The 27032-nt window shown below is 40.3% G+C and overlaps 2 protein-coding genes across 4 annotated transcripts in view; both read left to right on the top strand.

The window, feature by feature from the left end:
- The first annotated feature begins 224 nt into the window (after positions 1 to 224).
- The window catches only part of LOC126085516 (pantetheinase-like), a 73042-nt gene continuing 46234 nt past the window's right edge, over positions 225 to 27032 (top strand). The window contains exon 1 of the mRNA XM_049901003.1: positions 225 to 261. The gene's annotated coding sequence lies outside the window, so the exon portion shown is untranslated. The remainder of the gene's footprint in view (positions 262 to 27032) is intronic.
- LOC126085501 (pantetheinase-like) overlaps positions 225 to 27032 on the top strand; it is a 32463-nt gene continuing 5655 nt past the window's right edge. The window contains exons 1-7 of one of the 3 annotated variants that reach the window (XM_049900962.1): positions 6535 to 6581; positions 9183 to 9258; positions 9755 to 9985; positions 14006 to 14136; positions 20008 to 20200; positions 20887 to 21178; positions 21870 to 22228. In XM_049900962.1, coding sequence (XP_049756919.1) covers positions 9773 to 9985; positions 14006 to 14136; positions 20008 to 20200; positions 20887 to 21178; positions 21870 to 22228 — 1188 coding nt within the window. In that variant the 5' untranslated portion in view covers positions 6535 to 6581; positions 9183 to 9258; positions 9755 to 9772. Of the gene's footprint in view, positions 262 to 6534; positions 6582 to 9182; positions 9259 to 9754; positions 9986 to 14005; positions 14137 to 20007; positions 20201 to 20886; positions 21179 to 21869; positions 22229 to 27032 lie in introns of those variants that run through there. The other 2 variants (XM_049900971.1, XM_049900980.1) reach the window with 2 other exon arrangements.

Genomic DNA, 27032 nt, shown 5'->3' with positions numbered 1-27032 from the left:
TTAAGTAAAGGAGATAACACTCAGTAATGTGGATGGACTTTACACAATCAGCTCGCAGACCTTAAGGACAAGTAGCGCGGTTTCCTGGCGAAGAAGACACCTTACCTGGAGACCACAACCCCAACTCCTGCAAAGTTCAGTTTCTAGCCTGCCGTTTGCCCTTCAGATTTTGGACTCAAGGCCATAACATCAGCCCCTACCTGAGTTTCCAGTCTGCAGGCCTACTCTACACGTTTTGGATTTGCCATCCTCCGTAACTGGGTAAGTCAATTTCTTAAAGATAAACCTATTTCTATTTCCTATATATATGACATATATGTCCTATTGGTTCTGCTTCTTGTTTTATGCTTCTCTGAGGAACACTGATTGATACAAGTCCTATAAGAAAAAATATACATTCTTAAATTGTAATTAACTTTATTAACAGGAAAAATGTTAATAAGAAAAAGAACATGGTGTTTTAGTCATTAGTACTAATACATAGGCAAATATATTCAGTAGCAACACAGAGGTATATTTCTGATCTTTATCATACATACCCCCCCACACATGCACATATATACACACATGCATGCATGTATCTACTCAGAGTGCACCAAGCATCCTGAAGTGCGCTTTTCCCCTCACCCTCAAAACCACCTGTGGAGTCAGCATGTATAGTGTCTTCCCGGGATCAGTGGTTCGACTAAATTAGCTGGATCAACTGAGAACGTGGTAAGGACAGCAAGCTGTCCAAGGTCCAACAGCAAGCTAGTGGTAATACTGGGACAGGAATTAGTCTATTCCCTTAAATGCTGCCTTTATTAGGCGTTTTGTGTGCCAGGCACCATGTTAGATGCTGGAGACAGAGATAAGTGCAAGAGCCAGTGCTGCCCGTCTCAGTTCTTGTTCTCTCCTCCTTTCCCTTCTTTCTTGTTTTTTCTGCTTAGGCTGGGCAGGGCTTGCTGCTGGCTTCCTTTTAGGGCCTGCTGCCTTGGTTTGGGAAACCCTGGCGGCATAGTAGTGGTTAAGTGCTACAGGCGCTAATTGAAAGGTCGGCAGTTCGAATCTACCAAGCACTCTTTGAAACTCTGTGGGGCAATTCTACTTTGCTCTATAGGGTGGCTATGAGTTGGAATCGACTTAACAGCAACGGGTTTGGTTTTTTTTTTTTTTGTCTGGGTTTGTGTCACCTATACTCTGCCAGCAAAGTCCAAACTATGGTGGGTCTTATCTTTCCTCTAGGCACATTTTCCATGTGTCTAGTGGGACGTCACATTTTCCCCAGGAGGTGATCTTCTCCATCCACTTAGCTTTAGTTGGAGGAATCTGGAGATGTCAATTCAGACTTCCCTCTAGATTCAAGGTAGTTTCACGGGAAACAATTTTCCCAGTCTTTTTTCTCTTACCAACAGAGAGGCTATATTCTGTGAGCTTTGGCAGGCTGTAGTTTGCTAGTAAAAGGCAGTGAAGTGGCCTTAGGGATCCAGAGACCCTGGGTCCAGATGCAGCTCAGCAGCTGTAGAAGAGGCTGTTGGTGCCTCTCCAGTTCTAGCTGATGGCATGCTATTGTCCATCTGAGGGCTTTCGTTTGGTTGGTAATGCTAAATCTTCCAGAAATGCCAGGGATTTAATGCCTCTGGTATAGTGTGGGAAACCCTGGTGGTGTTGTGGTTAAGAGCTACGGCTGCTAATCAAAAGGTCCTTGGAAACTCTATGGGGCAATTCTACTCTGTCCTATGGGGTCGCTATGAGTCAGAATGGACTTGACTTGGCAACGGGGTTTTTTTATTTTTAGGGGTAGTGTGATTCAGAGTAGGTATTCGGGAAATTTTAAGTAAACCTGGCTAATTTCACACCCTTGCTCAAAAACTTCCCTTGAATGAAGAGGAAATTTCTTATCCCAAACCCCATGTCATCTCTGTGATGGTCCTTACCTCCTTCCTTAGTAATCTCCAAGCCCGCCCTCCCCTCCAGCCATATTGGCTTAATTCTCCCTGAACATACTGGGCCTTGCTGCCATTGATCTTTTCATGCCCACCTTTCCATCCCCCACACTCATGAAATAACTCTTCTGTTTTAAGCCCATCAACATTCTTCTCTTCCTTCAAATCTTGTTTAAGTTACATCTCCTCAAGACTGTATTTCTTCACTGAACTAGTAATATTACCTTCTTGCCTCCAGTGGTATTACCAGCTAATAGTGTTGAATATCGCCTTGTGCTAGTGCTTCACAGATATTTTTCTACATTAATTTTGGTAAAGGTTAAGTTGTCACATGGTCATTCCCTGGGACAAAGTAGGCTGAGAAATGCAATCTCTAGCTAAGCATCTATGTCCTTAGAAGGAAAAGGAGACCAGGCTCAAGGAAATCACCAGTGGTCTTCTCTCTCTTTCAACGAAGCACCACAGCAACTTATGAGAAAGACTTTCTTAGAATTCTCATTTTATAGATGAGGAAACTGAGGTTCAGAGTTGTTAGGAAAATTTTCCAAGGTTGCACAGCTAGTAAGTGGAAGAGCCAAGATTCTACTCAAGGTAGACTGGCTACAGAGACCACACAATAATATTGTCAGTTAACATGCATTTCTTCTTATTTTAATTTGTCTGGCCTCCTGGCAAAAATGCATGTTCCTTGACTGTAGTAATAGGATGTTATTTTTGATCCGAGCCTCCAGCACAGTGCACTGAACGTAGCAGATACTCATTGGGTGGCTGTTATTTAATGCTCTTAATATGTTATAAGGACAAGAAAGTGGCTTTTTAACTTCTTGGTAACTTATTCCTGTTTTAACCTTTACTCAGAGCTTTTTTTTTTTTTAAATAAGTTGTTGTGTAACAATTACATCCTCTCGTCAAGTATTGAGTATCCCCACCGATCTGCTGATGGAAAGCTCAGAGGATGTCAGAAGTGATCAGAGGGAGGTCAGCAAGAGCCCAACTCAGGAGCGCCTGCAACGGCTACCTCTTGGTTGCTTTGATAATCCCAGAGTAAACTTACACTTATGAAACTGGTAAAAATTCAGATACTCCCATTTGCAAATTAAACTATAAAACCACAATCCAAAATAAACATACCTAAAAATAAAATGAATTATTATAAACAATAGTTCTGTAAATATAAAACATTTTATACCTGATTCACAACAGAAACAAAGTGTTATTTAAAAAAAAAAAAGTTATCTACTTATTCCGTATCAAAATCTGCATGCTCCTTTTCTATTTTTTATTATTTTCCTTTCTCTTTCTTTCTCTCTCCCTTTGCCTCTCCCTGCCTCTCTGTCTCCCTCTTTCTTCACTCACTCCTCCTTTTCCCCCTGTGGTAGGCAGACTCTAAAATGGACCCCAATGTCCCCCACCTCATTCATGTCCTCCCTTTGAGGGTGGTCTGGGCCTAGCAGTGACTTGCTCCATTGAGTAAAAAAAGTGACAGCAAAAGTGAAGAGGTGTCATTTCCCCGATTAGAGTACAGAAGACTGTGGCTTTCTGTTCTTGGGTGCCTCCTCTCCCTCCCTGAATCTGAGGTAAGTCAGCTGCCACATTGTGAGCTGCCCTGTGGCAGGGCCTACAGGGCAAGGAACCAATGGCTTTGGGCAATAGCCAGCAAGGACCTGAGCCTGTCTTCAGTCCCATGGGAAAGCTTGGAAGTGAATCCTCCCCCAGGTAAAGCTTGAGGTGACTGAGATGCTGCAGCCCTAGGCTAACAGCGTGAGGGCAGTCTTGTGAGAGAGACCCTGAGATAAACAATGTGTGTTCTTTGAAGCCACTAAGTTTTGGGGTAATTTGATACACAGAATACTGAATACTTCCCACTTTGTATTGCCCCTTCATCCTGATTTCTCCTTCTTGAGGAAACAAAGGTGAATAGAAGTGCAGAGCTCGAATATTTCCATGATGAAAGTAACAATAACATCACAATTGTAAAGCTAGTTATTCTTCAAACCGTTTACACATTTGCTCGTTTGATCCTCATAGACTCTTCAATGATGGAATGTTATCTGATTGGGGTCTGTGCCCTGGAGCAGTGCAGCCAGTGAAAGATACTCCAAGTCAGATAGAGGAAGTTTATTAGGAGGTGACACCAACGGGGACAAGGGGCGGGGCCCCAACGACAACACAGGCTGTCCTTAATGGAGTCCCCCTAAAAGCAATTTTTACATCAGAGCTTATATATCATTTTGGCAAGGATTACCTATTGTTTTTAAGCAGGTAGCCCAGATGGTCCTATACATCACAAAATAACCACAAGAAACTCTTTGTTAAACTAAAGATATGCACGTCAGACATCTGGGCTCTAATCTGTATCTTTGTAACAGGCTGAAAAAAACTTACATAAGAATCTCTTGGTTAGTGGAACTGACCTACCAAGTCTACTCTTACTGAGATAAGGAGCAAGAAAGAAAGTTGCAGGTCAAAAGGGCCAGGTAGCTTTCCTAGCTGCCTTCTTGCAGGTTGGAGACCATTTCTCAAGAGAACAAAGAAGTTGGGAGAGACCAAAGCCACAGGAATCAAGAGGGCTCTGCACCTCTTTGGAAGAGACCAGTGCAGCTGGTACAGTAAAAAATGCTTATAGATGACTTAGAACATCATTATGGTGTTAGGTATGTCAAGCTTTCAATTACCCATTTTGAATAGGAGAAAACATGTTACAAGTTGTTAGGGTCACATATTCCCTTCTTTTGAAGCTTGGGCAGGTACCTCTATCCCAAGCTTCAACCTAGTCCCTTAGATCAAAATGCTTCAAGTGGAAGGATTGGGCCTCTCATTTGTGACGGGTTTGAGCCATCCACTGGGCAGTTTAACTCAGAGAATGTCATCTCACATATAGGCATAAATTGGGGACCACAACAGATTAACAGACCTGTAACAACCAACCCAATTCTACTAATGGATAAGGTTTTTAGCCAGATAAAATCTGGCAGCCAAGAGATCAGTCAAGAAAAAGTCAAAATTTTCATGAACCTTTTAACAGGCCCCCAGCTATAAGTATCAGAATACTGTAGTTCTTTCTTTGTGTGTTTGAAAAGGGTGGAATTTCTCAAAGCCTCTAGAGGAGTACAAACACCAATGAGACAGGACTTCAGGGCAGAGTTGGAGTGCAACCCCCTGTCCAGACAGAAATTAGTAATGTTTAACACTTCTCTAGCAATATAGATCTAAAAATTATCCTGTCTTAACAAGGAGCCAGGGGGAGCATTTATTTCAGGAACAAAGATTTCCAGGAGAGAAGTCTCTCTCACTTAAGCTAATATCATAAAGAGTTTTACTTTTTAACCCTAGGAAGTCTTAACTTCAAGCCATCGGTAGTTTGGGCTTTTTCTCCTTTTTTTTTTTTTTTGTCACTGTAGGCAGGGCAGGTCTTGACTTGGGAAATGAGGGATCCACGGTTTAACTCCTTCGAGCTTCATGGCTGTGTGATAGCTGAGTAGTATGGTGAAGGGTCTAGTCCACTCAGGCTGTAATAGGAGGTCCTTCTACCTTTGGAGGAGCACCTGGTCACTGGGCTGGCAAAAGTGTATGGCTATCTCGAGAGGGGACTTTTGCCCAATATAACTGAGAAAGAATTTTGGTGAGGGAAAGCAAGCATTTAGACATCCTTATATATTTTTTTATGTTAGGGGGCTGGGTTGAGGATTTCAGGGAGAATTGGTTGAGACAATATGGTTTCCCATAAAGTATCTCAAAAGGACTGATTTTAAATTTTCCATGGGGTGCAATATGGACCCAGAGGAGGGCCAGTGACAGAATGTCTGTCTAGGGCAGCCTGGTCTCTTGGTATAGTTTACTAAGATGTCATTTTATGGTCTGATTCATTCTTTCAACCTTTCTCCTAGGCTGAGGTCTCTCTCTATGCTGTGTGGAGTTTCCACTTTATTCTTAAAGCAATTGAAACCTTTTGTACCTCTCTCTAGTCTGTCTCGGTCCAGCAGGGAAAGGTCTGTACCTATTCTGAAAAAGAACTGACACACACCAGGAAATATTTCACCTGATGTTTAGTTTTGAACACTTCACAAAAGTTAAATTTGATTTCTCTCAAAAGCTCGGTCTGATGTACGTAGTACAAGCCTACTGGAGGTAAGCCACAAATATCCTTTTGTTCCAATACTACAGTCACTGCATGAGGGGGACAAACTTCATAGTATCATGTCCCAAAGTAAATTTATTAGCCTCTTTTATGGTAATGTTAGCTGCAGCAACTGCTTGGAGGCAGGCTTGGAGGCCAGCCTTTTGAGACAGTGTTCAGATTTTTAGAGAAATAGAGGACAGGGCATCTCCATGGTCCCAACAACTGTGTTAACACACCAATGGCTACTCCTCTTCTTTCATCTATACATGATTTAAAGGGCTTCTGATAATCTGGCAGCCCCAGGGCTGGGTCTTTCATCAACTGGGACTTTAAATCACAAAAGCTCATTGACACTCAGGAGTCCATTTGAAAGGATCTTTCTCCACCCCCTGAGTAGCCTGATAGAGAAGTTAGCTTGTAACTTTCACAAAGACACTGGTCCAGGAAGTTTAAGACAGTCACAGTATTCGTGTTTCCGTAATTTCATGGGTCAGAGCCGCCTGCTGCAGATAGCCAATTCCTGAGGCTGGAGTGAGGTAAGTAGCAAGAGCTTTAATGTGTATCGATACACAAGAGACTGAGGGGAATGATTTCCTCCAAAGCCTGTCTCCCCCAAATGGAGGGCAAAATCATGGGTTTCAGAAGCTTGTGGAATGTCATTCTCTCCTGGGGTGGTTCCGGTGATCATGGTCCCAAGGTATCATCTCATCTGCCCAGGGGCTGACTGGCCCCTGGAGTGGTTTTGAAGGTTATGGCCCCAAAGTATCATCTCATCTGCCCAGAGGGGTGACTGGTCTCCTAGGGTGATTTCAGTGGTCGCAAGACTTTTTTTTTTAAGACTTTCTTTAGATCATATCATTTATTTTTACAGTCTGAAAAAGACATTAGTCATTAGTAAAAATTCAACAAGGAAAAAGGAACTGAGCAGTCAGGAATAAGCTTAGAAGAGAGAAAAATGGCATAGGTCCTGTTCATGTCATGGCCGAGCAGCCTGTTCCATTTGTAATAGAGTCTTTCTCAGACTTGTTCCCTGTCAGGAGATCCACATATTGCAAGACCTCTCCTCGGTTGAAGGGAGGTAATTGCTCTAGATCTTGGGCCAGTGCTGTTCCAAAAATTGTGGGGAAACCCTTGAGGTAGCACAGTCCAAAAGAGCTGTTTCTTTCTTTTGTCCCCTTCTCATTCAAAAACAACAATCAGCTGGCTCTCAGCAGCCAGGGTGGATACAGAAGAGAGAGTCTTTTAAGTCTGAAACAGTAAAATGAGTACAGGAAGGTGGGAGAGCCCATAGTAGGGTTTATGGGTCCAGGACTACCGGGAGTAGAGTCTTCACAACTTTGTTAACAGCCTGCATATCTTGAACAAAATGGTATTCACAGGTCGATGTCTTCTTCACTGGGAGGACAGGAGTATTGAATGGGGATTGGCACTCTCACAAAAGCCCCCCACTCTAGGTACCCAGTGATCAGCCTCTGCAGTCCCAGATGAGTCTCAACTCTCAGTGGATACCACTTAACCCAAGGAGGCATGACATTGGGTAACGGCTCCACGACCACAGGGAAAAGAGTTCGAGCTCATTCTGGCTGATTGCTGGCCCAGACTCATGGGGCTACAGAATCAACCACTTTTTTTTAACTGTGGGTGAGACCGACTCGGGTTGGGTGAGAGCTAAGGGAGCTGCTTGCACTTTCCAGATGTTTGCGGGCAGTACTGTCAGAGACAAGCCTTTTTCATCAAAAGAGATTTCAGCTTGTGCTTTACTTGGGAAATCGTGCCCCAGAAAGGGGACCGAGCATTCAGGCATGTATAGAAACTGGTGAGATAGCTTAACTTTTCTGATTTCACAGTCCATTGGCTGCAAGAAGGATCTAGTCACCTCTTTTCTAGTCACCCGACAACTTGAGTACTGCTGGTCGAGACAGTCCTTTTAGGTTTCTGGGTGAGTGCCCAGAAAGCTGTTCTGGTATCAGTCAAAAAGTCTACTGGCTATTTTCCTACCATAATTTTCACCAGGGTGTTGGTAGGAGGGAAGTTAAAGTTATCTCCCCTGGTCACCATCATTCAGAATCCTCCTCTTGTTCTTCCATAACTCCTTGAAAGAGCTTCTCCGCCTTTTCAATCTTGCCTGGCCCTTTTCCATTCTTTCTTTTGGGGCACTCATTTTTCTAGTGTTCCTCTTTGCAAAATGCACATTGGATTTTCTTTAGTTGGGGCTCGTCCTTACCTTGCTCTCATCATCTTCCTTTAGTTGATCCTAGAGCCAGTAGATTTGCCTGTTTCTTCATGTCCTGATCTTTTCCTTTTTCTTCTTCTCGGCCTCTTTTACTTGATCTCTGCTGGTAAAGATCTTAAATGCGTTCAGTCACGGCATGTGGGTCTGATCGATATTCTGGAAGGTTTCACTTTCCATTGTATAAATCAGATGCCAGGAATGGATTATGGACCCACATCATCTGAAGTGGCCCTTCTGCAGCAGGGACTGGCACCTCCCAGAGTGGATAAAGCCCTCCCTGGGGAACTGGGCCAAATTTTACCCCAGTCTTAGAATGGTGTGGGGAGGCCATATCTGTCCCACCTCCTCTGACCCCTCTTTCAATGCCTTCCCATCCTCATCTTCTGATGGTCACTAATGGGTGCCGAGGGAGTTTTTAGAGATGGGGGAATGAGAAAAATATCCTCTGGTTCTTCATCTCTTATCCCATCATCATCATTCACATGCACGAGTGGGACTAAAACAGAGGCTTTATTCTTTTTTCATGCCACAAAGTCATAAAACATTCCACATCTCACTTGTTAGTTCTAGTATAGGACAGACCAAGCTTCATAATAGTACCAAAATCACTAGAACCATTTACAGACCACACTGGATTATGCAAAATATTAAGATGTCTCTTAGTTAGGGGATCCACTCCTAAATAAGTCCAGCTCCTAGTGGACTCCTGGTCGGAACCTTGCCTCCTGGATACCCACTTGCGATGGGGAACCTCACCAGTCTCTTGTCCAACTTCATGGGACCTAGTCACCCATTTGCAGAGGGAGCCTGTGGGAATTGATGGCCCTGAGGTTTTTACAGAGGATTTACTACCCGATGCCCAGTTACCTACCATGGCCAACAGAAACTTTCTCCCTATGTCCAGAGCTCGCTGCTGTGGAGTCCGCCCCTGTCACTGGAACTTCAGGCAACCACAGGTTGAGAGACCACCCAAACCAAAGGTGGGATGTGCCTTCTCTCTTCCCGGGTCTTTCCTGGGGCTCGGTCCTTAGGGAGATGGAACTGAGGCCAGAGTAATTCAGGCCCCATGTTGGGTGCCAAAAATTTGTTACCAAATTGGGGTCTGAGTCCTGGAGCAGTTGAGCCAATGAAACATGCTCCAAGTCAAAAAGAGTGAGAAAGTTTATTTAGGAGATGTATACATCACCAGGTATACTCCATCGAGAGAGCCTGTGTTGCTGCCTGGTCCCAAGTGATGTATACATCTCCTGAATAAATTTTCTCACTCTTTCTGACTTGCAGTACATTTCATTGGCTTGACTACTCCAGGGCACGGACCCCAGTCGGGTAACAGGAGGGTCATTTGTTGTCTAAGAATGATATGAAACCCTAGGTTTTCTTAAAATTGGCTTTTGTAATTTATTTTTAAAGCACTGAGTTCTGGGAACCATGTGATTGAGTTTTCTCTCTATAAACATCAGAGGTTTGTTTTCACAGCAATCATTGGGCATCAGCATGACCACTTCTCAGTTGCTGGCTTATGTGGCAATTTCCTCTCTCTGCATCTTCAAAGTCAACGCCATGGATACTTTTATTGCAGCTGTTTATGAGCATGCAGTGATATTGCCCAATACCACCCTAAAACCAGTGTCCAGTGAAGAGGCATTGGCATTAATGAACCGAAATCTGGATGTTTTGGAGGGAGCTGTCATATCAGCAGCAAAGCAGGTACTATCTCCCAAGTGTGCTGGATTCTATGCAGGGAAAAGTTGGGGTCTTAGGAGACAGGGTCACTATCAGGGTCAATCATGTTTCTGGATGACATACGTGTCAAGGTACGAATTACTATTAGGGCTCTACTTTCCTCTGAAAATCATTAGAGCCAGCTCACTCTCATTTCCCTAGGGTCACCATAAGTCAGAGCCTGACTTAACAGCAGCCAACAACAATAACAGCAGCAAGAGCAAAGTTAAGAAAAAAACAGTTTTGTTGTCATTAAGAAGCAAAAGCCTTTTGAAGATCTAGCTGTAAATTCAGCATCTTTGCTCCTCTTTTCTGCTACAGTTGAAGGGTGGAGGATAAAGGGGGTCAGGAACCACATGCTTTTCTTAGCCTGTTAGTGGCCTTGATGTAGCCTTGTGCTCTAAGATTCCCCAGGTTTCCAGCTAAGTTCATTCCCCCAAAGCAATTAAACTTAAGTTGCAAATAACTTAAGAGTTTGCATTACATGTTCCATGCTTCAACTGACATACAAGATAAAAGCACGCATGTCAATGCATTGTAGTCCTTGGGTTGAATGAAAGATTAAATTTAAAACTAATTCCACAGTGTTTTTAAGTGTGTGGTTTGAATGTACGTGATTTAAATAAGATAATAGTGGATCAGAAATAACCCAGTTATATGAAAGGTGATGAAAGTAATGGATACATATTGCTGTTGTTGTTGTGTGCCATGGAGCGAATTCCTACTCATAGGGATCCTATAGGACAGAGTAGAGCTGCCCCACAGGGTTTCCAAGGCTCTGATCTTTAGGGGAGCAGATCGCCCGGGTTTTTTTCCTGCAGATCGGCTGGTGAATTCAAATCACCGACCTTTCAGTTAGCAGCTGAATGCTCAACCATTGCGGCACCAGGGCTCCTTGGATACATACTGCATGTATCTATCAGTATGCACTCTCAGACACAATTAAATTATAAAGGTCATTAAGAGTTCTGAGGCCCTTTTTACCCTTAGTCCAACCATTTCCGTAAAGGCCACCGCAGCTAACACTGCAAACAGAAGGTGCCCAGGTTAGCTGAGGGAGCACCTCTAGGCTCAGGACACTTCAGGTTGTTGATGTCTGACCCCACCCTCCCCCCGCCTCTTGAGAAGCAAGAATCCTGGTCACAGGGTGTGATGCAGGGAAGACTGGAGCAGAGGAGGGGGTAAAACCAAGAACTTGAGTTATAACTCAATCCCGACACACTCAGACACAGCAATCAGCCAAAGTTCAGGAAGAGGGCTGATTTTGAGCAGAGCCAGGTTTACATTAACAACCAAAACATGTGACCGAGCTATGAGAGGCTAGGAGAACTACTAATGTCTACGAAAAGTGAAAAAGTTGTATAGAAATGATAACACCAGGATTAGAAAATTAAAGTGGTTGTAACAGAAAAGCAAATTATAAAAATAGAGAAAACAAGGAAAAACCATTGAAAGAAAACAAGCTTGAATGGTGGAGCTTAAGGAAAGGCAGGGCACAGACACCCCCAACCCCCCCAAAAAAATTCATCTGTTTTCTTGAGGGCAAATCTAAAGACTGAATGAGACGGAGAAGAGCTGAATTAGTTCTTTCTTTCTTTTTTTTTCAATTTTATTATGCTCTAGGTGAATATTTACAGTGAAAATTAGTTTCTCATCAAAAAATCTATACACAAATTCTTTTGAAACTTTGGTTGGAATTCCCTAAACGTGTTAATACCCTCCCCCTTTTCACCCCAGGTACCCCGTGTCCATTGGTCCAGTTTTCCTGTCCCTTGCTCGTCTTTGCTTTTGGGCAGGTGTTGACCATTTGACCTCATATCCTTGATTTCACCAAAAAGCATGTTCCTCCTGTGTGCTATTGTTTGTTATATAGGCCTGTCTAATCTTTGACTAAAAGGTGGACTTCGGGAGTGGCTTCAGTTCTGAGTTCTGAGTTCTACCAGGGTGTCCAGGTGCCATAGTCTTGGGGGTTCCTCCAGTCTTTGTGAGGCAAGAGTAGTAGGTCTTTTTTGTGTGTGTGAATTTGAATTTTGTTCTACATTTTTCTCGCACTCTGTCTGGGACCCTTTATAGTGTACTTGTCAGACCGGTAGGTGGTGGTAGTCCCGACCATCTAGTTTTTCTGGGCTCAGGCTGGTGGAGGCTATGGTTCATGTGATCCATTAGTCCTTTGGATGAATATTTTCCTTGTATTTTTGGTTTCCTGCATTCTTCTTTGCTCCAGATTTGAAAGGGGCAATAGGTGTATCTTAGATGGCTGCTTGCAAGATTTTAAGACCCCAGACACTAGCTACTCACCAAAGTAAGATGTATAACATTTCTTTATGAACTGTGTTATGCCAGTTGACCTAGATATTGCTTGAGACCATGGTCTCCAGTCCTCAGCCCCAGTAGCTCGGTACATCAAGGTGTTTGGATGTGTCTAGGAAGCATCTTTGACTTTGCCTTGGTCAAGTTGTGCTGACTTCCCTACATTGTGTGTTGTCTTTCCCTTCACAAAGTTTTCCACTTGTCTACTACCTAGTTAGTGATTTCCCTTCCCCACGCCCCTTCTCTCTCATAACCATAAAAGACTTTTTTTTTCTGCGTGTAAACCTTTTCTTGGTTTTTTTATAATAGTGGTCTCAGGCAATATTTGTCCTTGTGTGGTTGACTTATTTCACTAAGCATAATGCCCTCCAGATTCATCCATGCTGTGAGATGTTTTCTGCACTCATCTTTGTTCTTCATTGTGTAGTATTCTATTTTGTGTATGTATTGTAGGTGTTTTTCCATTCATCTGTTGATGGGCACTTAGGTTGTTTCCATCTTTTTGCTGTTGTGAACAATGCTGCAGTGAACATGGGTGTGCATATGTCTATTCATTCTATGGCTCTTATTTCTCTATAATATATTCTTAGTATTGGGATTGCTGGATCATATGGTATTTCTACTTTTAGCTTTTTAAGAAGGTGTCATATCATTTTCCATAGTGGTTGTACCATTTTACACTCTTACCAGCAATGCATAAGAGTTTCAGTCTCCTTGAAACCTCTCCAATAATTATTGTTTTTTTTTTTTTTTTTTTTTTTTTAGTGCTGGTGATGTCAGGATGAGATGGTATCTCATTGTGGTTTTGATTTGCATTTCTATAATGGCTAATGATCATGAGTATTTCCTCGTGTATCTGTTAGCTGCTTAAATGTCTTCTTTGATGAAGTGTCTGTTCATATCCTTTGCCCTTTTTTTAATTGGATTATTTGTTTTTTTGTTGTTGAGGCCCTGAAGTATTCCATAGTTCTTAGAGGTTAGACCTTTGTTGGATATATTATAGCCAAAAATTAATTTTTTCCGAGGCTATAGGTTGTCTTTTTACTTTTTTTGGTGAAGTCTTTTGATGAGCTTAAATGTGTGATTTTTAGGAGCTCCCAGTTATCTAGTTTATCTTCTGGTGTTTGTGGATTGTTAGTTATGGTTTATATTCTGTTTATGCTATGTGTTACGGCCTGAAGCATGGTCCCTATTTTTTCTTCCATGATCTTTATTGTTTTAAGTTTTATATTTAGGTTTTTGATCTATTTTGCATTAGTTTTGTGTATGGTGTGAGGTATGGGTCCCTTTTCATTTTTTTTTACAGATGGACATAAAGTTTTGGCAGCACTATTTGATAAAGAGACTGTCTTTTTCCCATTTAATGGACTATGGTCCTTGAACTAGTTCTTAAGAGAATCCCTGTTTGGCACAAATGGTTAAGCACTTACTATTTGAGAAGTCATTGTTTCAAGTCCACCCAGAGGAACATCAGAATAAAGGGCCCCTGTTGATCTACTTCTGAAAAATCAGCCATTGAAAACCGTATGAAGTACAGTTCTACTCTGACTCGCATGGGGTTCCCAGGAGTCAGAATCAATGGGAACTAGTAGTTCTCACAGGAATGACAGTGGCAGAGGTTGTTAGTGAACACTCTCCCAGTCTTTGATTGTTTGCTTATTTGGGAAATGTTTTAATTAAACCTCATTTTAACAGGATGCCCATATTATTGTGACTCCAGAAGATGGTATTTATGGCTGGGGCTTCACCAGGGAAGCTATCTACCCATACTTGGAGGATATCCCAGACCCTCAAGTGAACTGGATTCCATGTAATGATCCCAGAAGGTAAAGAAACATTATGAAAAATACAATCATGAACATAAGTTTATTTTGCCTGAGAAAACTTTATTGATGTTTATTGAGTAAAATCCACTATTAACTCCAAGTTCAAAGATAGTTTTTATTATTTTTCATATATTATGGATACATTTAAGGAGTCTTTAATTAAGGTGGTACAGGAGAAAGGACTGGAGATCTGCTCCCATAAAAATTACAGCCTAGAAACCCTATGGGGCAGGTCCATTCTGTCACATGGCATCACAATGAGTCAGAAATCAACTCAACAGCACCTAACAACTGGAAAGAGATTATGGATTAGGTAATCACAGAAATGAGTGCTGAAAGATAACTTAGAAATCATGGAGTTCAAAGAGAATATTTTTCCATTGAGGGAATGAGACTGGGATAAGCATAACTCACTGAGGGTTCCAGGTGTAGTTAGTGGGGAAACCAGATCAGACTAGGCTTAACTCTAGTCTTCTCACTCCTCACCAGTGAGTAGAGAATGAATTCCCTGCGTGAGTCTGTCATTTGAAAACTGAGTAAATGGCAAAAGTAGAGCCATCTTTCAGTTTAGAATTATTTTCTTTTTTGTTGTTAGGATATCTTAAGAGGTTAATGCACGTATTATAACCCCTAAAGCTTAAACTGATTATTAATCTATGAGGTGACATAGTAAAACTGTCTAAGTGGTTTAGGAGTTACTGAGTGGTGCAAACATGCTTGGCTGCTAACCAAAAAGATCGGTGGTTGGAAACCATCCAGAGACAGAAGAAACAGTTGGCAATCTACTGAAAAATCAGCCATTGAAAACCCTAGGGAGCACAGGTCTACTCTGACACACATGATGTCGCCATGAGTTGGGATAGACTCAGTGGCAACTGGTGGCAATGGTGGTACAAGTGGTTTAAATCAGGTCTAGACTTAAAAATTATGAAGTGTGATGAAGGTAACACTATTACTTTTAATGTAAGCAAAGCAGTCTCATACACCTAAAAGAATCACGTTAGTTAACTCATTTATTTTCTAATGAACCTTTGCTAAACTCGTTTTAGAAACTTCTCTTTTGGAACTGCTCTTAACGCTACACAAACTAACTACTGTAACTCCTTATAGTGACACCTTGATTTTGACAAAATTCAATATTATTTAGCTTAATAATCTACTTTATTCCTGTTTCATTGTACTGTAATTATTTACTTATTTAACCATCTCCCATGCCATATCTTCAGTTTCTAAAAGACAAAAACTCTATTATCTTTACCATTTTCAATCAAATTGACTCATGAACAGCCTTTCCCTAGCATCTGATTTTCAAAAGACTCCTGACTATTCCCATAAGAATGTCTAATTTGTTCCATTTCAGATAACCTAGTTGCCCCCTCATGTTTTCCCTCATTTAATGACATCTTCTTTCTTGCTTTCATTTATTTGAGTACTTATGTGTTCTTGGAGTCCTGGTGGGGCAGTGGTTAAGAGCTCAGCTGCTAGCCAAAAGATTGGCTGTTGGAATTCACCAGCCGCTCATTGGAAACCCTATAGGACTGTTTTACTCTGTCCCATACAATTGCTATGAGTTGGAATTGACTCAACAGCAAAGGCTATGTTTTGGTTTGGTATTATGTGTTCTTGGGCACTGGTGTGAAAAAAAAAAAAAAGCATAAGAAATTCCTGTCCTCAGGGATCTTATTCTACTTAGGGGAGAAAGTAAAGAAAGAAAGAAAAAAGATAATATCTATGCATCTGCCTTCTACCTATGTTATGGAGAAAAACAAACTAGGGAAAGACTCAAGGGTGGGCATGAAGATTTTAATAGATCATGTCATCAGAGTGGGCTTCACTGTGACATTTAAGCAAAGACCTGAAGAAGGTGAGGTATCTGAGGAAAGAGCATTCCAGGCTAAGGGAATTTTGACTGTCAAGACCCTGTGGTCAAAGTGTGTCTAGCATGTTCAAGGAACAGCAAGAGGCTAAGTGGTTGAAGTGATTCAAGGGAGGGAAATTGAGGTAGAAGATAGAGGCAGATACATAGGAGGGGACTGATTGTATAGGGCTTCATGGGCCGTAATAATGACTTTCTCCATGACTTGAGTGGTAAGAGCACCATTGGAAAGCTTTGACATGCTCTGACTTAAGTTCTATAAAGAACACTCTGGCAATTATGTGGAGAATTGCCTCCAGGGGTTAGGCCAACAAAAGAAGCAGGGGACAGTGAAAAAAGCCATCATAATAATCTGGGTAGAGAAATGATACTGTCTTGGACCAAGATAGTAGAAGTTTAGACATTGAGAAATGGCCAGAATCGGAACAAAATTTGAAAACAGATGTGACAGATTTTGGCGAAAGATTGGATATGGGCTTTTTGAGAAAAAGAAGGGTCAATTCCTTTACTCCTCATATACAATCAAACATCACGTCTTGTTGAGTAGATTTGAAATGCTTTCTTTTCTCATGGATGCTAATCTTGTTTGGGTCTACACTATTCCTTAGTGGAAGTGTTATAGGACCAGGCCCCCATCATTCCTTTTTTTTTTTTTAAATTTAATTAATTTATTTAACACATCACATGCTTCCAAAATGATTTCAGATTTCTTACTAAATCTAATATAATTAAAAAATAGAACAGCTCATTCAGCATAATGTTTTCAAGGTTCATTCATGCCATAGCATGTATCAGAACTTCATTTCCCTTTATGGCTGAATAATTTTCCTTTTATGTGTATGCTACATTTTTCTTGTTCATTCGTCTGTTGATGGACACTTGAGATGTTTCCACCTTTTGGCTATTGTGAATAATGCTGCATTGAACAGTAGTGTATAAGTATCAGTTTGTGTCTCTGCTTTCAATTCTTTGGGTATATTACCTTGGAGTAAAATTTCTGGGTTATAAAGTAACTCTATGTTTAACTTTTTGAGGTATGCCAAACTGTTTTCCACAGTGGCTATACCATTTTATAATTCCATTAGCAGTGAAAAATAGAACACTTTAAAAAAAAAAAAAAAGAACACTTTAGAGGTAAAAAAAAAAATTAAAAGCCACTTGAAGAAAGTAGTTGTTAAGAGCCATCATGGTAGTGAGCTTGTCATTACGATTGTACCTGAAGTATAGTTCTGAGCCATTCTGGGAGGTTAAGAGGGGAACAAATTGACTAGAGAATTTTTACTGATGTTAAAGAAAGCTTATAGGTTTCTTGAGCAACAAACCGTGTTCAATACCTAACTGAAAGATGAATATACTTAACGTATTTCCATTGACTACTTGTTATGTTCCAGGCACTTCTCTATGTGAAAGTATATGGATCCCTTTGTAAGGAGTGCCCTTTAATATGGCAAATGTCTGCACCTATTATCACAGTGATCGGGGTTGCAGATTAAAAGAGTTTATCATTAGATCAATAAGTTGAAAAATAAAGCTTACCTAATTAGCTAGTCTGTATGAAAAATAAATTTTTATTTTTGATCAAATATTGCTTTATATTGTTATTTTAAAATTTTGTGTGCATTTATTGATTCTCCAGTAAGATTAAGAGCTCCCTAAGTGCAGCAACCATGTCTTCCACATCTGCATACCCCCCAACGTGTACTTGGAGAGCTCTGCTTGGAATTTCCTGTCCCAGGTACCACATGCCTAGCACAGTGCTTCAGGTAATAAGGGACACAATAAATATTTGTTGAAATTTAATGTATATTTATTTGTAGGCAGTGTCTTAATCATCCAGTACTGCTATAACAGAAATACCACAAGTGGATGGCTTTAACAAAGAGAAATGTATTCTCTCACATTCTAGTAAGCTAAAAGTCCAAATTCAGGGTGTCAACTCCAGGGGAAGGCTTTATCTCTGTTGCCTCTGGAGGAAGGTCCTTGTCATCAATTTTCCCCTGAAATAGGAGCTTCTCAGTGCAGGGACCCTGGATCCAAAGCATGAGCTATTCTCCTGGTTCTTGCTTCTTGGTTGCATTAAGTCCCCATTCTCTGCTTCCCTTTCCTTTGATCTCTTGTGAGATAAAAGGTGGTACAGGCCACACTCCAGGGAAACTTCCTTTACATTGGTTCAGGGATGTGTTCTTAGTAAGGGCATAACAATCCCACCTGAATCCTTTTTAACATACAATTACAATCACAAAATGAAGGACAACCACACAATACTGGGAATCATGGTCTAACCAAGTTGACACATAGTTTTGGGGGGCACAGTTCAATCCATGACAGGTAGTCAATGGCTTCTTCAGTAACTGATAGCTTTTGTTATACCTAGAGATTAAACACTTTGAAAGCAGACTTAGAATATGCATTTTCCACCTCTTTCTTCTGTTCCCAGCAGTTCTAAGACCTAGCCGTGTACTCATTGAAGACTCAGCAAGTATCACGGATTAAATGACAAACAGATTTCAGGCCCACGTAAACAAATGGCATTTTTTTAAACTCCAAATCATGCCATGTGGTCTGACAAAGAATTTTGGGGTCTTTTCTAGGCCTGAAAAATGTAGTTTAAATAAAAAATGCATTACAATTTACAATATACTTCCAAGATGAATAGAAACTGTAGTAAAACATGTTAGTAACCAGGACTGTTTCAGAAATCCTAAACACCATGTACCTCTTCTACTGCCTCAGGTAACCTGAAACAGTTCAGGGTAAATATGCTTCTAGTGTTTCAACGTAGTTTATTTATGTCTGTACATTTCAGATATTAATTCAAGCCAACAAAGGAGGGGAGATTTATCAAATGGTGATTCTCATTTTAAACACATTAAAATAATAATTTTCTATATATGGTGCCCAACACTTTTTGTTCTTCTTCAAGAATATGTTTTATAGGTGATTGTTATAGCTTTGCTTGTATAAGTTGTACAAATTTGTTTTAGGTTTAATTGCTACAATTTGATGCTCAAGAATGTTTTTTATTCTGCCAGGAGACGGTGTTAAGTTTTCAGTCATTGAGGTTATCTCCGTTTGCCTTCTCAGCTATTAAGTAACCATTTATTGTTTTAAGGTTGTGTCAACAGGGGATAAATATGGCTATACGTTATACATTCTGAGGTTTCACTTTTCAAATTGACAATTTAATGGCTTTACTGAAACAATACTACTGGGAACTATGATAAAGAGTAAAGAAATCAAGCATTAACAAGTGTTCCAGTATTTCCATTTTCAATACCAGCTGGCTGTACTCTAGCCCAGACCTCTTGTGTCTTATCTGGACTATTGCAACAGCTTCCTAAATTAATCTTTGTAAAAGAAAATTCAGATTTGCTACTTCTGTCTCCAAAGCCTTTGATTGTACCCCTTTGTCTATTAAATTTGGAACAGGTTTCTTAGCCTCTTGTGCAAAGCTCTCTGTGTTTTGACCTTGAAAGGATCTTTTAAATTTCCCTTTTCCTTCCTTTCACTAAGGGTGCTTCTGCTCCGATCAGATTGAGTAGTTCCCTCAAAAAAACTTTCTCTTCCCTACATCAGTGTTTTGGTTCATTTATTCAAATATATTTGAATGCCTCTTTTCTGCCAGGTATTGTGCAGGGCTCAGTGAATAAGAGATGTGGGTGCCTGCCCCATAATGTCTATAGAATATGACAGACATCATGCAATGAATACATACATGAAAGTATGATGATAGATTATGATAAATGTTTTCAATGGGGAAAAAAACAGGCCTGGTTAAGTCTAATCCTAGAGTATTTTGAATATATTTGTTTTACCAAATTCCAACAAATGTGGTTTCCTATCCTCTTGTCTTAATCCTTTTCTTCCACCTGCAGACATTTAGTGTTTATTTTGTGAATATTAATTAAACAATTATATACTTAGGAAATTATCATTATGGATTTCATTAAAAGATAAACCTTTATTTTTTTCCTTGTCCAACGAACACATACCAGATTTGGCCACACCCCAGTACAAGAAAGACTCAGCTGCATAGCCAAGAGCAATTCTATCTACGTTGTGGCAAATATTGGGGACAAGAAGCCATGCAACACCAGTGACTCTCAGTGCCCCAGTGATGGCCGGTACCAATACAACACTAATGTGGTGTTTGATTCTGAAGGGAAATTGGTGGCACGCTATCATAAGGTAGAATCAATTTGCAAACAATCTACATAATAAAGTGGGCTAGAAGAAAAAAATATCATTATTGTGGTAATAAGCTTAGTTTAGAAGCAGAGTAGAGACAAAGTGGAGAAGGTAATGATTACGTCGGGTAAGAGCCTATAAAGATCCTCCAGAAGTGTCCTGTGCATTGAAGAGCAGTTGGGAGTATGGGAGAGCCACAGGAGCTATCTGTGTTAAAAGGCAAGGTCATCTTTTGAGCTTTGTCCTTTGAAAAATATGTCCTGGCAATGGGTCAAGGCAAGATAATTTTTTTTTTTTTTTTTTTTTACCAGATAGAGTTGATCTTGAGAAGGAGCAAAGGAAATTCCCTGCCCACAGGAAATAAAGTGTTCATAGCAAACATTAGTTACAAGTTTTATTCCTATTCTTGTAAGATTCAAGAGGGCCTTCGTAGGTACAGATTTTCACGTATTATCTGTTGAATGTGGAGGTTGAATCTAAGGGTCCTTTTAGCTTGAGTAGACTCTGATTCTCACAGGTACTGCTTTTTCCCTCTGAAGATAGTGGCCAGAGATGAAATAGGCCATCAATTGCTTAGCCAGCTAATAAATGTGAGCTTGCACTAGTTTATACACAGTAATGTTAGGGCCAGTTCCTAAATGAGATTTTTTCCCCCTGTTTCTGCCTTCCTCTTCTGTTTATCACAGCAAAATCTTTTCATGGGTGAAGATCAGTTCAATTCACCCAGGAAGCCTGAGGTCGTGACTTTCAACACCACCTTTGGGAAGTTTGGAATTTTCACGTGCTTTGATATACTCTTCCATGACCCTGCTGTGACCCTGGTGAAAGATTTCCACGTGGACACCATCCTCTTCCCGACAGCTTGGATGAATGTTTTGCCACATTTATCAGCGGTTGAATTCCACTCAGCTTGGGCTATGGGCATGGGTGTCAATTTCCTGGCAGCTAATTTGCACCATCCCTCGGTGAAAATGACAGGTATGTGTGAGTTCTCAGATTTATGTTGTTGTTGTTATGTGCAGTCAGATCCTTTCTGACTCATAGCGACCCTATATGCAACAGACCTAAACACTGCCTGGTACTGTGCCATTCTCACATTCTTTGCTGTGCTGTAGCCCTTTGTTGCAGCCACTGTGTCAATTCTTCTTATTGAGCATCTTCCTCTTTTTCACTGACCTTCTACTTTAAGTTTTATAAGTTTGTTGTAATAAAGCAAAAAAAAAAAAAAAAAAAATTCACTTGTTAACATATACGTCTTCATACATGTTTTCCAAATCTTAATTTTTTTTTAATATCTGTCTGATGGCCTATTATGGAATCAAGCTAATTTTTTTTTGTAGTTTTATGTATTTATTTTTTAATTGAACTTTGAATGTACATTGTTTTTCTTCTGTTTCCAAATTTGATCACTTATTTGAAACTTCTTCTTCTTTGGCTTCCACACGTCTCACTCTATGGGTATTCTCTCACCTGTCTGTTCACATCAGCATATTTTGCTGGAATATATACCTTATTGTTGTTGTTAGGTACAGTCAAGTTATTTTTGACTCCTAGTGACCCTGTGTTAGAGGTAGTAAAATGTTAATGTGAGTTTAAATAACAGTAACACCTATGAAGTCACTTTTCACTTACCTGTTTCAAAGAAACAATTCCAATTTATGAATTTTAGGAAGTGGCATCTATGCACCAGGTTCTCCAAAAGCGTTTCATTATGATATGAAGATGAAGGAGGGAAAAGTCCTCTTTTCCCAACTGTATTCCCATCCATACCACTCTGCGGTGAATTGGTCTTCTTATGCCAGCAGTATAGAAGCAAACTCAATGGGAGACCAGGAATTTAAGGGCATTGTCTTTTTTGATAATTTCACCTTCGTGGAGCTCAAGGGAGTCATAGGAAATTACACAGTTTGTCACAGAGACCTCTGTTGTCATCTAAGCTACAAGATGTCTGAGAAGAGATCAGATGAAGTTTACGCCCTGGGGGCATTTGATGGACTACACACGGTTGAAGGAACCTATTATCTACAGGTAATGCATGTTTTGGTGGCAGAAGAGTTGCCAGAATCAATACAACATACCCAGTTAAATTTGAGTTTTGGATAAATGGCATTTCTTTCTTTCTTTTTTTAGTGTACATAAGTCCCCCAGGTAGGGACATATTTATACTGAAAATTTTGTTGTTTACCTAAAATTCAAATTTAGCCAGACATACTGTATTTTTATTTGCTAAATATGATAACCCTAGATGTCAGTCCGATTTGAAACTGGTTGGGAAAAAAGCAGAATGTTTATTTGGGATAGCAGTTCTTAAAATTATACCATAATCAAATAACAGATAATTTTTTACAGATAATTGACCTATGAAATAGCCTGCCTGAACAAATTTAGCCATTTCTCTATATGTTTACTAATGTCCACCCTGCTTTATACAGAGCTTGACACTATGTATGCTCCTTGAGACACATAGTGGTGACTTTTGAGGCTGTACAGTAGAAATGTTTATTGTTGTAATGATTCAGATACCCCATAATCTCCAATGTAAAAGAGGAATGGTTGCAGTATGATGAGATGGAACCCCTAAGAACAAGTTCACAGTAGTCTTCACATTTCTCTCCTTCTGTTCTTCTCTTCCTTGGCCTGGCTTCCATCTTATCTCTTCCAGATTATTGCAATATTCTCCTTCCTGGGTTTCCTGTTGTCAGTATCAACTCTATCCAGTCCATTCTCTACAATTGCAAAATCACTAAAAACCAATTATAATTATATCACTCTCTTGCTTAAAATTCCTATTTTCTGATTAACAATTCATATTCCTTAATATAAAACACATAAGAACTTGATGTGTGGTCCCTCCCAGCCTCTTCTCTCACTGCTGCCCACATGTGTCCTGAGCTCCTGTGATACCAAGACATTTTCCCGTATGTGCCAACATGTATAGAACCTCTGGATGTTTGCCCAGGTGTTTCCTTCATCTACGATGCCTCCATCTATTCATTTCTCATGGAACTTCTCGGGTGTTTTCTTCACCGAAAGGCTGCCCTGGCTCATCATGTGAGAAAGACAGCCTGTTATACTGGGCTGAAAAGCCAAAGGGAAGTGAGGATATTGAGAGTATATTCTTGTTCTTGTGCTTCAGCCTATGGTTGCAGCCACTGTGTCAATCCATCTCATTGAAGGTCTTTCTCTTTTTTGCTGACTGTCTGTCTACTTTGCCAAACATGATGTCCTACTTCAGGGACTGATCCCTCCTGATAACATGTCCAAAGTATGTGAGATGTAGTCTTGCCACCCTTGATTCTAAGGAACATTCTGGTTGTACTTTGCCATATGCATTTTTTAAATTAAAAAATTGTGATATATCATTTTTTTGTGATATATTTTTGAATGAAAAAAGTTAATTAAAAAACAAGACAGCAATCTCTTAATTCTTTCTCACTCTCTCTGCTTCCTTCTCAATCCCTCAATCTTGGCCTACCTCTCTGCCTTCTCCAGAATCTTGGTTTCACCTGGGGAAAATAATGGTAGACCCCTTCTTACTGTTGGGAGAAAGCCTAGCTCTGTTGGATTCTTCAGAGAGCAATGAGCTCGAGTAAAACAAATCCTTCTGTTGTTATTACTGGTCAATGGCCCAAATCCTGGGACCAGATGTGCTTTGGAGTTCAGAATTTTCCAATTTGAAAAAGACACTAATACATCTTACTTGACATCAGCAGAAGAGTTTGGGAGTAGCACCCAGAATCAAACATGTTAACATTTCTGGTATAAAATCAGTGAATATTCACCTGAATTTCTTAAATAAGTACACTATAGTGTCACGTTCATTCAGGTTAGGTTTCAATGCCAAATGGATTACAATAATCCTTTCTTTTCAGAGAGTTTTGGGTTTGAGAATTGAGGGTAACAGATTTTGATATTGTATTGTATTGATAATATTTCACAGACCAACTCTGATGATCTATTATGCTAGAATGGCTCTGTTATCACCAAATGCTACTTCCTAACCAAGGGGCAGAAGAGGAAGGAAATGAGGTGAATGTGAAATAAACCCCTACCTGGCCACACAAATTCTCCAAGTGTTCTGTAGCAAATATGCATATTTTTAAAATCTCTAAAGGAATTGAGGAAAGAAGGAAGATGAGGTATTTTATAGAGTAGCAGGTGGTAACAGGTTGACTAAAAGAGCTTAAAGAAAGTAAAGATTAGGAGCAGTTGCTGCAGGGGAGTGAGAAGGGAGCAGCCTAAATATTTTAAAGAAATTATAGAAGACAGAAGTGAATAAAATAATGAAGTTGTTATGTTTATCCAATGCACTTAGAATTTTTTCCTCTTTAGACTACTATCTGCACCTGTGGTCTTTCCTGTTTCCTTCCACTAAGGTGAGTCATCCAATCACCAGCACCTAGACCTTCAGAGTATAAAACCTATTACTTGGCAGTATAGGGAATTACGGATAAAAATGGCTAAAAAAATTAAAATTAAATACTGAAGCTTGAGATAAAGTATTGAAAACATGGATGTGGAGTCAGAAAATCTGAGTGAATCCCTGCTTCACCAAGTAGTAGCCACCTGGCTGAGGGCCAACCCCTCATACTCTCTGGTTCCTCATCTATGTCATGTGGATTCATTTTCTTTCAGTAAATATTTACACAATACCTGCTTTGTTCCAGCTACTTGCTAGTTTCTGGGGTTATCAAGATGAATAAGACAGATATAGAATTTAAGTCTAGTGGAGAGAAAACCAAAACCAAACCAAACACTTTGCTGTTGAGTTGATTTTGACTCATAGAGTCCCTAGAGGACAGAGTAGAACTGCCCTACTAGGCTTCCAAGGAGTAGCTGGTAGACTCAAACTGCCAACTCTTTGATTTGCAGCCATAGCTCTTAACCACTGTGCCACCATGTCTCCAGTGGGGAGAAGGATCAAACAAAAAACTCACTTGCCTTTGGCATGAAGTTTGGAAGACAGCTACCTGGCCAATATCCATATTCATGCTCATTCCAAAGAAAGGTGATCCAACAGAATGCAGAAATTACTGAACAATTCCATTAATATCACATGCGAGAAAAATTTTGCCGAAATAATTCAAATGGCCGCAGCCAAAAATTGAAGCCAGATTCAGAAGAGGACATGGAACAAGAGATATCATTGTGATGTTAGATGAATATTGGCTGAAAGCAGAGAATACAAGAAATATGTTTACCGTTCTTTTATTGACTATGCAAAGGTATTCAGCTGTGTGGATTATAACAAATTATGGATAGCATTGTAAAGAATAGGAATTCTAGAACACTTAATTGTGCTCATATGGAAACTGTACATAGACCAAGGGGCAGTAGTTTGAACAGAACAAGGGGATACCGCATGGTTTAGAATCCAGAAAGGTGTGGTGAGGGTTATATTCTTTCACCATGCTTATTCAGTCCATATGCTGAGCAAATAATCTGAGAAGCTGGACTATATGAAGAAGAATGGGGCATCAGGATTGAAGGAAGACTCATTAACAACCTGTGATATGCAGATGACACGACCTTGCTTGCTGAAAGTGAAGAGGGCTCGATGCACTGAATGTTGAAGATGAGAGACCACAGCCTTCAGTACCGATTACATTCCAACATAATGTAAAAAAAAATCCTCAAACTGGACCAATAAGCAACATTACGATAAATAGAGAAAGATTGAAGTTGTCAAGATTTCATTTTACTTGATTCTATAACCAATGCCCATGGAAGAAGCAGTCAAGAAATCAAAGGGCATATTGTGTTGGTCAAATCTGCTGCAAAAGACCTCTTTAAAGTATTGAAAAGCAAAGACATCACTTTGAGGACCAAGGTGCACCTGATCCAAGCCATGGTATTTCAGTCACCTCATACGTATGCGAAAGCTGGATGATGAGTAAGGAAGACTGAAGAAGAATTGATGCCTTTAAGTTATGGTGTTGGCAAAGTATGTGGACTGCCCTTAGAACAAACAAATCTGTCTTGGAAGAAATATAGACAGAATGCTCCTTAGAAGGGAGGATGGTGAGACTTCATTTCATTTAATTTGGACTTGTTATCAGGAGAGAACGGTCACTGGAGAAGGACATCATACTTGGTAAAGTACAGGATCTTCGAAAAAGAGAAAGACCCTCCATGAGATGGATTGACACAGTGACTGCAACAATGGGCATCAACACAGCAACGGTTGTGAGGATGGCACACGATGGGGCAGCATTTTGTTCTGTTATGCATGGGGTCGCTATGAGTCATAACCAATTTGATGGCACCTTAAAACCACCACCACAAGACAATTGAATGCCCAGGGTTGCCACAACCACCAGAAACTAGGAGAGAAGCATGAAATGGATTCTCCCTCAAAGCATCCAGAGGGGACCAACCTTCCCAGCAACTTGAATGTGGGTTAAGGCCTCCAGAGCTGTAAGAGAATAAATTGTTGTTTTAAGTCAAAACAAACAGAATACTAAGAAAATCACTAACGTTATTGTGGCAAATGATGCAAAGGAAGAGTAGTGCATACAATTAGAGCTTATAATTGAGGACCCTAAGGTAGTTCAAGGAGTGGCACAGTGGTTAAAGTGCTTGGCTACTAACCTAAAATTTGGTGGTTGGAAACCACTAGCCACTCTATGGAAGGAAGATGTGGCAGTCGGCTTCCATAAAGAATCCAAAACAACAAAAATTAAACATGTTGCCGTCAAGTAGATAGTAGCCAAGCCCTTAACCACTACACCACCAAAGCTCCCCATAAAGATTAAAAAAAAAAACAAAAAACCAAACCCTTTGCAGTCAAGTCAATTTTGACTCGTAGCATCTGCACACAGTTTACAAGGAG

The sequence above is a fragment of the Elephas maximus genome, chromosome 1 (genome assembly GCF_024166365.1).
Source record: "Elephas maximus indicus isolate mEleMax1 chromosome 1, mEleMax1 primary haplotype, whole genome shotgun sequence".
Classification (NCBI taxonomy): Eukaryota; Metazoa; Chordata; class Mammalia; order Proboscidea; family Elephantidae; genus Elephas; species Elephas maximus.
Note: the sequence above shows the minus strand (reverse complement) of the source record. Positions and strands in the feature narration are given on the sequence as shown.